Here is a 12,953-nt window from a genome sequence, read left to right as displayed (position 1 = left end):
TCAAGTCCACTTCCGATGATTAAATTTCCAGAGATAACCTCAATATAGTAGGTGTAAGTGTGTGGACAACACACTGGTGACTGTACGAGTCAGTCCTTTCCTGTGTTTTAATTCTTGATTAGCTCCGTTCCACTGACTTTGTATCATTTCAGATTCACATGAGACGAATCCATGGTAACGGATGGCATATCGGGGTGCATGCGATTAGCCTAACCCCACTTAACATCTCATTCTGTTTTGTAATTAATCAATTGAACCCCCGTCGTTGAATCCTATACTTTGACACCTATTATGTACCGCTACGACGACCAATATATGAGGAGGGGTTGAGGGATTTGTTTGATGTCATGCATGAGAACAGTCCGAATTATTATAATCTGATGATATCTTTCAATTTGACATCATTTTCTCATCATACAGCACTCCTTCTCTAAGATAATAAAAATAGTCTGCTTATCGATTGGCTTTTAGTCGAGTCAATACCATGTGAAACTGCAATGTGCACATCTACGTGTAACAACCGATGATACTCCAGACCTGATCGTGCATTGGCCAAAGCCATTCAAACCAAGTAAAGCGGTCCGCACGGATGGCTCCAAAAGCGCAACTCCGAGTGAGTGATGATAAGTGTAACCTTTTCATATGCTGGGAAGACGGCCATGTAACGCAGTGAGTAGATCATATCCTTTGAGCATATATTAGCATGCACCTATAGTATATTGGTTCCGGGCGATGGTGCAAGGAATCGCCAACCATTCAATTTTGGTACACACTTAGCGAAAAGAGTGTGTATTCACACCCAAAGGGCCAATAAAGGTGGTATACTCGAAACAGAACCTAACTCAGAATTATATCGCGGTCATAAATCCTACGTGCATACGTGCATAGCTGCATACGTTACAACGTGCATGTATATTGTATATTGTATAATTTGGATTAAAATGCTGTGCTCGATTTATACCGCGGCATAGGTCTGACGTAAGTGCTGGTTTCGTGTGTTATGGGTGTATATTCACACGCGTGTGTCAGGGGTGGTGTACGGGTGGAAATCCACACCATTTTTCCTAAGAATATAGGACAGTTTTCAACAGACGGGCGTGCCGGAATAATGCGTTATATATCTTCAACTCAATGTAGGCACATATCTTCCTATTCGAAATGAAGCGAAACCCTTGATACAGAAAGATATATAGTAAAGTATGCATAGGTGTTACCAGAAAGCAGCGCGGGAATCCCTATTTGCAAATCAAAACTTGCATTTTGTTCCATCCTCTTATAGCTTTCTAATGTGCGATATCGATTTGTTTATCAATATTTCGAATGAACAGACTACCCATCTTAGATGAAATATACCGATGTATATTATACACCTTAGTGCAGTAAGAATCCTATTGTATGTAAAGCCAGATGCCTACTGAAATATAAGATCTCGCATTGTTTCAAGATCTCACGTGAAAAGATTAAGGTTCCACTGCCGCTGTGAAAGATGCCTTCCATCCTTCTCCGGGATGATGCCCGTGGATAGAGACGCATTTCCAGAAGATATGATCATCGTGAAAGCCTTCATCGAGGGTAATCACTATTCAGTGGCATACCCGTAGGCCTACGCAGTGAGATTCCTGTTGTGTGGGGATGTTTGGTACATCTTTTGGGTAAATTGAGCCTCTAACACGCGTTCAATTTCAACCACAATGACGTCGTTGTCGGTAAGTATGGCGAATTAAAGTTCTCTGTGTGTGAAGAGTGTCATCCATTATTGCTGCATTGCGCTCTAAATATGATGTACACTATGAGCAAAAAAGACTGTGTACTCACACACAAAAGGTGTTACACGACAGCAGAACATAACTCAGAATTATATCGCGGTTATAAATCCTACGAGGTGTGAATCGGAGTTTAGTTATCCAGCAGAGTTGTATTGACTCGAATCCGACTCGAGTCACGATATTTTGGTGACTGGACTTGACTCGAGAGTCATTTTTTCAGCTGCGTACAATGACTCGACTCGACCCCAGTCAATTTGTGTATTGACTCGACTTGTACTCGATTTATTGAGAATGGCTCGGACCAAGTCATATGACTCGAGACTATAAGGACGGCCAAGACAGACATATTATTGTAACTTCGAAGAATAGTAAAGTTACCACATGATTGGTATTTTGTCTATCAATCCTGATACTTGGAAAATAGGGCCGGCAACTGTTAGGGCTGAGGAAAATTGCGAAACTAGGAATTCGGGCAGAGTTGAAATAACTGTGTTGAACCGGATTAAACTCAAAAGTGAACAGTGAATACAGTTACTTGAACTCGGACTCGATCCTCTACTCACTGACTTGGACCCGGACTTGACTCGGTGGTGAATTGAAAATGACGCGACTTGACTCGAGTCAAAACTATAAAAGTGTGATTGACTTGTGACTCGGAACGTAGTGCCTCGGTTACCACCCTGTTATCGAGTACTGTATATTAATTAAGATTGAAAAAAATGATTATTCAAAAACTATTAATATGATTAAATGACGATTACCAAAGATTCTTGGGTTTCTATTTTCTGCTTGCCGCAGACGAAATCCTACACATGGAAATCAATCAAGAAGCGATGGAGAATCACGTCACCACGATTCCGATGGGCTGGTTACGAGATAACTGTCATTGTGAAACATGTATGACGACCGCTATCACGCAGAGCGATATCAAATTCGGTAATCCGAAGGAAATCCCCCGAGTTTCGAACGAATCTCTGGAATCGAAGCAAGGAAAGTTCGAGTGAGTTGGTTCGGATATTAGGAAATATATCGAACCGAGCTTAAAAAATAGGTCGATTTTAGGTTCTTGAGAAAGTTTTTCGACGATGGATTTTGCATCGTAGAAAACGTACCGAAAGAGCACCGTGCGGCTGCGAAGGTCAGTGAGAGCTTACATCATACTTGACAGCAGTGTCGGGACGACTCGAGTCAACTTTTTCAGATGATTTGACTTCACACGAGTTACGTTGCAAAAATTACTAGACTTGACTGGACTCGGAGTCTCAAAAATGTGGAGTGACTCGAAGTAAAATTGTCGAGTCAATTTCACGTCATCAAGTAATCGCTGTCAACTAAGTCGCTGTGCCTGTCAGACTTGTACAAACTACTGGATTTCAAGAATAGCATCTAAAACTAGAACAAGAACTACTCGAATTTTAAAACTCGCAACTCACTTTTTCATAATCTGCAACTCGAACTAGAACTAGAACAACTTGACTTGACTTGAATCGAGTCAAAATGTGCAGACTTGACTCGAGTCAAAATGTGCAATGAATCAAATTGAATTGTGACTCGAAAGCAGTGACTTGATCCCAACACTGTCTGACAGAGGTGGTCTTTAACGTAGTACTTCTACTATTTCAGAGTAATCAAGTATAGTTACGTACAACTTTCACTGCTTACGCAAGTGACTATGATTTTAGATAGGCCTACTTTCAATTCTACTCGACAGTTTTAGGAAAAGCTACACACTTTTTACGCTGCAGATTTTGTACAGTAAAAGGTAGTTTGTGAATATGCAATGCATGCATCAGTTTTGTAGGAGAAATATCAATGGCGACCAGGTGGAATAGGCCATGCGTCACGGTGCGGTAACTGAACATATTGAACGTATTTTCTAAACTCGCAGCTATTTTTAGTGTCATTGGTCATGTCGTGTTGATAGCGAAGTTGCACCTTGCAATTTTCGAAAATAGCTGTCTCCGATTACCTGCTAATTGCATCCAACCCGTGAACCGAATCAATCTTTAATTTGTATTTTCACCGCCAGTAGTTAAATATGTCTTTGAATTTGCTACTTCTGCTTGTAATTATGCATGAAATTGCAGCTTTAATTCTACTTCACTATACAGAGCTGCATTGCCTGCTAGTTTGACCACTTCTGATATCTACAAATAGAAAAATCTCTGTAAAATTTAGCTTCCACGCAGTACATTATAGCCCGTCTCGACGGCGCAACACTGCCAGGACCTATACCAGCTGCACCAACTTCATACATTGTGTTACACGTTCAATTCTACAGGTCAGCAGGATGTTTGGATGTATAAGGTCGACATTGTACGGCGAGGTGAGTAATGAGCATCTTGCTTTTGTGGTGCGAGCAATAAGTCTAGAATAATTAGAGCGAAATGGCGGTAATCCAATTAATATAATTTGTGAAATGTCGCTTTGATCAAACTATAATTCTAATATAAATTGTGAAATGTTTATATGCTCTCATTTTATGTCTAATTTCTGGTTTTCCTGTAACTGCTATACGGGAGAACTGTCCAGTAAGAAATGAGCCAACTTTGCTGTAGGCTACTGGCTTTTTTCTATTCTCATGCTTATCAGAATGAACTATGATTGGATATGAACTGAACTTAATTCAATGTCCAAGTTTTCGCGAATTCAATAATACTAATTTTGATCTAATTAGTCAGAAACCATGAAGCTTTAATTCGAATGTTAACCTAATTAGGAAATACCTGTGTAGTAGGGATGGTGTGAACCTCTGAAAGGTTCAGGTTCGTGTGAACGCGAACCTTTTTGAAAGGTTCTGTGTGAACACGAACGTGAACCTCATGACGTCACGTGACGTCATATTGCTAATTCCAACCCTATCTTTCAATGAAGTGATAGCCTATATTAGCGTACACGATACCTAGCGACGACTCGGGCCACATCATGTCACAATGCAGAAGTACATGTTGGCGTTTTAAACGTCACTAAATGTTTCAACTGAGGCAATCAAAGAATATAATACTCCTATAAAATCAATATCTTCCGTCGCTTTGCCAACAATTTCGACGAGGACTTACCAGGGAATATAAGCTTACGCCTTAACGGTCTAGGCCAGACCGGACAATGTATTTGGCGTCTGAGTAGCATATCGCTACATTGATATTGAGCTGAGTGTAAAAGTGGTTTCTATACTTGCTACCGATATTACCCCATTAACTAGTTTTACAGCAGTAGACAACACCTCAATCACAAGGATTTGGTTCTCGTGACGCAGTTAAGATATGAAGTCAAGATTGCCCCGTACCCCTGCTAGCTTTTTTGCATCAGAAAACGATATCAATCTCATTGATTGGTTGAATATGAGCATCATTCGCTGACTACGTATCTCGCTCGTGATGTTGTGTGATCGCAGGTCAAACTCACTGCAGAGAGACACTAAATATTCACAAACGGAAAGCTGAATATTTCGAGTAAACATTTGTTACAAAGCAAGTAAAACTTTTGAGATTGTCAAGGTGCATGCTCGTTTATAGTGTTAATTTTTAATGCTGCCAGCGCCATGCATAGAGTGGCCCGCAGTTGAAATGCAATTAATATGAACCAAAGATGTTATAATGAAATAAAAATTGTAATACATGAAAAAGGTTCACAGTGCAGAACCTACCAAGGTTCTGTTGTGAACGCGAACCTCTAAATTTCCGAGGTTCACACACCGAACGCGAACGTGAACCTCACGTTCACACCATCCCTACTGTGTAGTATAATTATAATTCTGGTGAAATTTGGAAAACACTGTACAGCTATGAATCTAATTCTGATCTAATTTGAAAGAAACCATGTAGCTAGAATTCTAATTTTAATCTGATTTAAAAAAAAAACTGTGTAGTAAAATTCTAAGTCTGTAGTCAAATTTGGAAAGCACTGTATAGCTGAAATTCTAATTCTAATCTAATGTGCAAAAGTTGAAAGATATGTATAGTTGCCCAAGACCGGGTGCAAGCATTTCATGCGATTTGAAACCACGATGTATTTTATAGGTCTGGGATGTCAAGAACGAAGTCGATCCTCGCAACGCTGCATACACCGTGTTCGGTCTGCCATTTCACATGGACCTGCCGTTCTATGAAGCCATGCCAGGAGTGCAACTTCTTCATGCCATGGAGTAAGATTTCATAATTTTCGCGCGCGTGTCTATCCTGGTCATAAACGAAAGAAACCTGATGTCACCCATAAGCGGAGGTGATGAAGCAGCTAACGTCGGTACTGGAGCAAAAGTAGAAGTAGCGATTGCAAGACAATTCAAAACTAGTTCAAGTATGCGTATTCAGTTGGTGTTGTACAAAGGTCATTTCACCCAGTAGTCATGACAATTTCACTCATACAAGCGATCAACAGCGAGGTAATCGTTTTGCCTAAAAGTATGTTAAGTAGAGGTAGAAGTAGTCTAAATACACAATAGCAACAGTATACAAGTAGTTCAAGTAGGCGAAATCTACTTGTTGAATACACGGGAAAAGTAGAATCATCTCGTTAGTGACCACCTCTGCGTATAAGCTAAATTACCAACACAACTTTTTGTCGCCCCATGGCTACACTGTGGCTGTCTGTATAGCCCTACTACATTTCCGAAGGCCACCGACATAAGTGCATTCGTGCTATTATCGAGAGGTTTGGCGCGCAGTTACGATCAATTGCGATTACCCCGATTATCCCCATTCTGAAAAAATAGGCTATAGCCTGCTACAATCATATAAGAATGTTTGGAGATAATAGGCAAGGTAAACTTAAATCTCCTGACATCGCTCTGATGACTGTTTTACTCTGTAGATTCGACAGCTCCGTCCAGGGCGGAGAGTCACAGCTGGTGGATTTGTATCACGCTGCTGATATCCTGCGTAGGGAGTCTCCTGAAGATTTCAAGGTCTTGTGCAGAGTTCCTGTTACCTTCCAAACCATTGACCTGATCAGGCCGGAACCCTGCTGGTATGAGTCCGCCAAAACTCATATTGAGGTCGACTATTTTGGAAATGTAAGTAGACTATAGTCTATAATAGTATACTTGCTAATATATATTATATTCACAAATACATTTGGCATTTAATCGCGAGTATCGTAGCATACCTCATGCCGTGGCACTGCTCTGCTACTAAACCCAGATGTGTATTTCATCAGATCATGTCATTGCCAGTTGCCACAATGGCTACACAGGCACAAATATTCAAGTAGAATAGCTATAGAGTCACGTCTTTTGAATACTCAATATTTTTGCCTCTGACGACAAAGAATAATTTTTAAGGGGAGATATCGCTTCGATACTATTTTTCCACCAAAGCACGCAATGCGTGTGACATTCATAAAAACGAAATTTACGACAATTCTTTTGAAGTAGTGTAAACCCGAGGTGTTGTCATTTGTCAAAATTTTGTCAGAATTAGAGCGTTAGGTCAAAAAATGTTAAAATTGTTTACGAAGTCAATTTTTTTTTGCAACCTGCAATTCGTCTGTATCGTAGATTTTGCACTGTCGGTGAACTTATCATCTGGCATTTTACAGCTTGTAGACTACTTTAGAGGCCTACCGTTGTATACGGCCCATCGTCTGCTGATTGTGAATCATAAACATTCCAATGAAACAAATAGGTTGACATGGTGTTATGCTCAACGTACCGCAATTTCCTAATTGAAGCAAGACTGCGTGTGCATTGCATGGTTCTTATATCAAGAAGAACATAGCGAAAAATTTTTCATGTAGACACCATTGCCAGAATGAAGCAAAACGGTTTTTCACCAGCAGTGTACGCACAACTTCAGTGTTGTCAGCCGGCAACTGCTGCTGTTGAACGTTCTTTCTCCATTCTTGGCAACCTACTTAGTAAGGACAGACACTTTCTACCCGAAAATGCTGAAAAGTATCTTTCGTTGTATTACAAGAAATTTCAGGTATTTCTACCATAATGCGTAATGTCACTACTGAAATTCTTCAGGGCCGGATTTCGTTAAAATTAAGTTTTTTCATGTAAAAATTTGTCAGATTTTGAGGCGAAAAAGTTTTTTCAGGCCAAACTACTTCGTAACGACAGACAGTTCCAACCATAAATGAAAATGAGTAGTACAATTTTAACATTATGTGGGAAAACACCTAACTTGCATACGATAGATTAAATTTGGTCAAAATTAAGATTTTTAAGGTAAAAAAATGTCACAAAATTTTGATTTTTTAGGTCGAAATCTTCTGTTTTAGGTAAAAAAATCGCCCTAGTCATAATGTATTATCTCACATATATGGAATACACTGATACACATGAGAAATTATTTCTGATACTACTTACAATACTTAATTTGCGGTCGCAGTGCTTCCCAACCTGTTTTTTGTTCACGACCCACTTTTCATCCAAAGTTCATTGTGCGACCCACAATGAGATATGACAAAACGATTGAAAGCGTGACTCGCGCACAATACGAAGTTGTTGTTGTTTTTCTGTATTCATGGTAATTTTCGACTGCGATGGTCATTTACGCAGGGCCGGAATTCTTTAGTATGATTCCGTAGCTGCCGACTTGCAGCGTGACCGTCTTCTTAGCCATTTTAAGACACCACTTACGCGATGAAGAGTAGGAGCCTTTGTATAGATATGCCTCCAAAACTTGTAATATGATTATGGAGTCGATCTGGGTCGGACTCAAAGCCGCAACCTATTGGTGTTGCATCTGTGAATCATATCGCTGTCTCGCCACGCACGTCGCACGATGCGTCATATGAGCGACGAGTTAAACTGATTGCCGACAAGTTGCGCGATAATTCAGAAATACGGGTGTACGAAGCAGACGAGAATTAGTACACATAACAGTAACATATGGTTAATAATTACAAACGAGAAATCGCGTATCTTTTACGTTGAACACAATGGAGTTCTGAGTAGCTTGCGTTGCGGCAATTTGCTTATTATAATTACAACACCTTCAAACCTTCAAATCTGGCTGGATAGCTGCATTTCTCGATCAACGTAAGCAAAGCCTTTGGAGGAAGGAATTCCAATTCTTAGGCATACACTATAACTATAACACACTGTCCAATTTCGGGCTCCAATCAAAATGACTGTGAAGGAAAACTGGCTTACGAATTTTTGTGAGCACGAGAACGTGGCGCTTATGGGCGCAAAAACAAATTATTTTAGAGGATGAGAACGCGTATTTGCTTGTCTGATCCGGAGAAGATGCGGTACTTGGCATATTGAACAGGAAACTGTAATATTTAGAAATCCTTTCGCGACCCACCGGTTGGGAAGCATTGGAAGGTGAATATTTCAGCTTTTCAAATTTTCCCGATGTGCATGACATCCTCCTATTTAGTGATACTGAAAGACTCAAGCGTAACACTCGACTTGCAATCCAATTGCCCAGGTCAGGTACTCGGATTTGCCCATAATTATACTTATCACCACTCTCAAGGAATTTATGTGAGTTTGACATCACAACCGTCGATAGCCTAGAGATATCTCATCGAATTTGTCTTGAAATATGACTGCACCGCAAGCATTAAAATGGATTTTAACAATGATAAGCTTCTATACGTTTAATCATCATAATGTCTTCGAATATAACTTCATACATTAGGTGGTGTCGATCCTGTGGCATCCCGGCCTGGAGGGGCAGCTGCGTATACGACCGGAGGATGAAGGAGCCTATTACAAGGCGTATGTCAATTTTATGAAGATTGTGAAAAGGACAGAGCTTGAGGTAAACTGAGGACTCGATGTCACAGTCTATATCGCTCCTTGCACTTAGGAAACCCCGTTCTTCTTCATTTACAGTATTTATTCCGCTTGAAGCCCGGGGACTTGATTATTTTCAACAACAGGCGCATGTCACACGCAAGAAAAGGATTCACGCAATCAAGCGGTGTCAGACATCTCCAAGTAACTTATATTGATTCCGCCTTGAGATATTCAGGGATATGTGGTATTCATGCTTATTTGATGACGTAACTATGTTTTGATATGTCAGGGGCTCCCGACCTCGGGGCCATGAGATTTTGTCAGTAGGGGGTATGGAGAAATTTGAAAAAAGTCTTCACCACCATAAAAAAGAAGGCATAAAATCCGAAAAATGCTGCTTAGTCAGCACTGTTGCTGTTGCTCGTTCTCGGTACATGCTATTGCAATCTGTAATGCTTTGTACAATGAGCAGCAGGCTGCAGTGCTGGCTTGTACATAGTGAAGTAGTATCAAGCAGACAAAATGTCGTTTTGCTGACAATAACAGATCCATGTCTTCATGAATACTCAATACTCAATTCTCAATTCAATCAAACTGAATGAGCGGTGATCTGGTCACTGAAGTATTAAAGCTTTGTCGCGACTCGATGATTTCCCGCGCTTTATGTCTTCGCCGAGAAGAAAGCGTAATGGTGAAGCGCCCGGCTTTCTTGATCGGTAGGTCGCGTGCATTCGATCCCCGGCCGGGTCAGACCAAAGACCTGATTAGTAACACTGGTATACATGACTTCCCTGTGTGTTCATTATGTTCAAACTAAGCAAAACGAAATTGATATGCATTGGCTGGTGACTTTCCCATCAATATATCATTGTGAGTGTGAGTTTCATCACTGTTACTCTTGAAGATAATGTAGCGCAGTAACTCAGATATTCAATATGACATGCGACTGGTTCTTTCCGCCACCGGAGACAACTGAGACATTGTCAAAGCAGAAACAAGTTCAACTAGTTATTATATATACTAACATGTTGTGTTTTATTTATCCTTTTATCATTCCGACTACCGGTTACTGCAGACCTGGGCAAAGTGCGGCCCGCGGGCACTTTGCATGGAATTCAAAACATAAAACCTACTTTTGAATATTGCTGCGTGAAACAAAACCATAGGCTGCATAAACTGAACCGGGACAGAAATTGGTTTACTAATATGCCTGTTCTGTTCATGTTCATTAATATGCCGCGATTGCGCAGCATATTACGTCCCCCGGAGGCTCGCGTGCGTAATCCAGATTCAAAATAAAGCCAATGCAGCAATGTATGCCGAAACAGATAAAGTCACAAGAAGTCACTCTTTCCATAGAGTTCAGTTAAGGGGTGGCCAACCTTTTTGCTATTCACGGCCGCATTTGGATTACTATCATGTAGCCTACAGCCGCATTCCAGGGCATAGTCGTAATGAACTAACTGGAGGCCAAATGCATATGCTAAACTGCCCAGTGTCCGTTTCATGAGCTTTGGACTGATTTATTTATTCATTCAGATCGGCTTACTATACGCACCCAAATCGCGAGGGATATTATGAATAATTTCTGGAATTTGTTATGGTCGGATGAATTTCGTCATTAATATAAGTAGTTGTACTGTACTCTGTACATATTCCTACCAAGCATTTATTTTTTTTCTCAACCCATGTGATCAGCTCACGGGTAGAGTTGATGGAGGGGGTGTTTTCGAAAATTTAGGGCAAGTTATAAATTATGATGGATTTTCGGGTGGCCAATTGTTGTTACTCACTTTGTTGCATGCTGTTAATTCTTGACATCCCATAAAGATTGTCAGTATATAGTGGAAAGATATTGAAATCACCAGAAACAACTTTCTTTCGTGAGAAACACACGACTCGAAGTTGATATTTCTATATATAGGGCGCATCATTTTCCTCTGCCATTAACATTTCTACTGGGGGGGCTGAGATTACAAAGGCCGCCATTTTATTGAAATCAACAAATGAAGTCACGTTGAATTTGGGGGTCAATTCGTATATTCAATTTGCATGTCGTCGGCCGCCATCACATACTTATTGAACTACGTGTTCACGACAGCACAAATTCTCTCCGGCGACCGCAGGTTGGCCACCCCTGGTTTAGTTCAAACCTTTTTTGCCATTGTCACATTACGCGCTACACGGTCTGAGCTGCAAATTGTTTCGCGATAGGCTATAGGCTCCGTTTTGAAATACTTATTTCGTAAAACAAGTCAATCAGTGCTCGTTTGTACTGTGAGACATCATATAAAGGATAAACGGGCATGTCTAAAAACGGAAGCCGAAAGCTGAAATTCAAAGACGGTATGGAGCACTAAACACAGGACCATCACTGCCTCATCCCAAACCCCTCAATTGAAGGGGGTCCCAAAATTATTTCGTAAATTAACGTAACTCATTGAGTATTTTTCAGATATTTCTAAAACTTTATTCGAATTTTTTTCGCGCTTTGCGCGATTTATCGTGGGTAGAAGTATTGATATTATTATGGGTACGGTACCCCTCTCTCCGAAAAAATGCTTTCAAATTTATTGTGATCATCATTTCGACGTCGGCCGTTGTCGCGTCACGACACACCAAGACGTTGACAATGACTTTTCGATTAACGCAACTGTTCGGAAGGCAGCAATCGAGACGATAAGCTTTGTGGTGTCCCAAATACCTTTTAATGACTTATTATAAAAAGGTGGGGCGAAGAGAATTCAAAATTTATCATGTTAAACATTGTGTCGAATTATGACGAAAAATAAAGAGATCATTGTTTTTTTTTTATTAATTAACCGTCATTTTCTCATTATCTAAAATATCAGCGCATCCTCTGAGCAGCGTTTATTAACAGTGCAGTTCACTGCGTTCAATTTAGAAATAATTTATAATTAATACGCTGGATAATATTTCTAAACATTTGTTTCGGCCCACCAACGTATTTTCAGTTCTTCATTTGGCCCGCGGAGACAAATAATTGCCCACCCCTGGGTTACTGTATAACCAGTAAATAAGGTAGGTAACCCATGGTGTATTTCATCTCATGTAGGGTAGACTACATATGGCTATTAATCAGACATCTAATACGGTAAATCGCGTTTCAGGGAAACTATATCAACCTCGATGATATGAAAAGCACCTACATGGTTCTGGCCAATCAGCTCGGGAAGAAAATAGCCCCACCGAAGTGTGGCAATCGAAGTTGGTTTTGAGTAGCGACTCTACCGTGCTGCTGCTAACTCTGCTATAATTTGATTTGTGGATCGAGTCTAGTTTCACGAGGAAGATATATATCTGTCAAATATATTTCTAGACTAATGCATATATGCATATTGGGTGTGGCAATCGACGTTCGAATATCAATTAAACAAATGTGAAATTCCGACATCGCTATATTGTTGGTGGAGGCGGCAATGCGGCATTCTTTCAGGTCGGGTCTCGAAATCTTTTCAGTAATTATTGGC

At 40.4% G+C, this 12,953-nt stretch overlaps 2 protein-coding genes across 4 annotated transcripts in view; both read left to right on the top strand.

The window, feature by feature from the left end:
- The window catches only part of LOC145447973 (uncharacterized), a 389,824-nt gene that overhangs the window by 265,298 nt on the left and 111,573 nt on the right, over positions 1–12,953 (top strand). The window lies entirely within an intron of this gene.
- On the top strand, positions 279–12,874 carry LOC145447626 (2-(trimethylamino)ethylphosphonate dioxygenase-like). 2 transcript variants are annotated; one of them, XM_080325871.1, is made up of 10 exons: positions 279–669; positions 1,445–1,572; positions 2,565–2,766; positions 2,829–2,904; positions 4,048–4,092; positions 5,786–5,910; positions 6,576–6,669; positions 9,362–9,484; positions 9,559–9,663; positions 12,594–12,874. In XM_080325871.1, exons 1-10 carry the CDS (start codon positions 590–592, stop codon positions 12,699–12,701), a joined length of 1,086 nt encoding a protein of 361 aa, XP_080181997.1. In that variant the 5' UTR covers positions 279–589; the 3' UTR covers positions 12,702–12,874. The 2 variants fall into 2 exon arrangements, with proteins under 2 accessions (XP_080181997.1, XP_080181996.1); XM_080325870.1 differs by having other exon boundaries at positions 6,576–6,777.

Source organism: Botryllus schlosseri, chromosome 10 (assembly GCF_051294905.1).
Source record: "Botryllus schlosseri isolate E-star chromosome 10, Bs_hap1, whole genome shotgun sequence".
NCBI classification, from domain to species: domain Eukaryota; kingdom Metazoa; phylum Chordata; class Ascidiacea; order Stolidobranchia; family Styelidae; genus Botryllus; species Botryllus schlosseri.
Note: the sequence above shows the minus strand (reverse complement) of the source record. Positions and strands in the feature narration are given on the sequence as shown.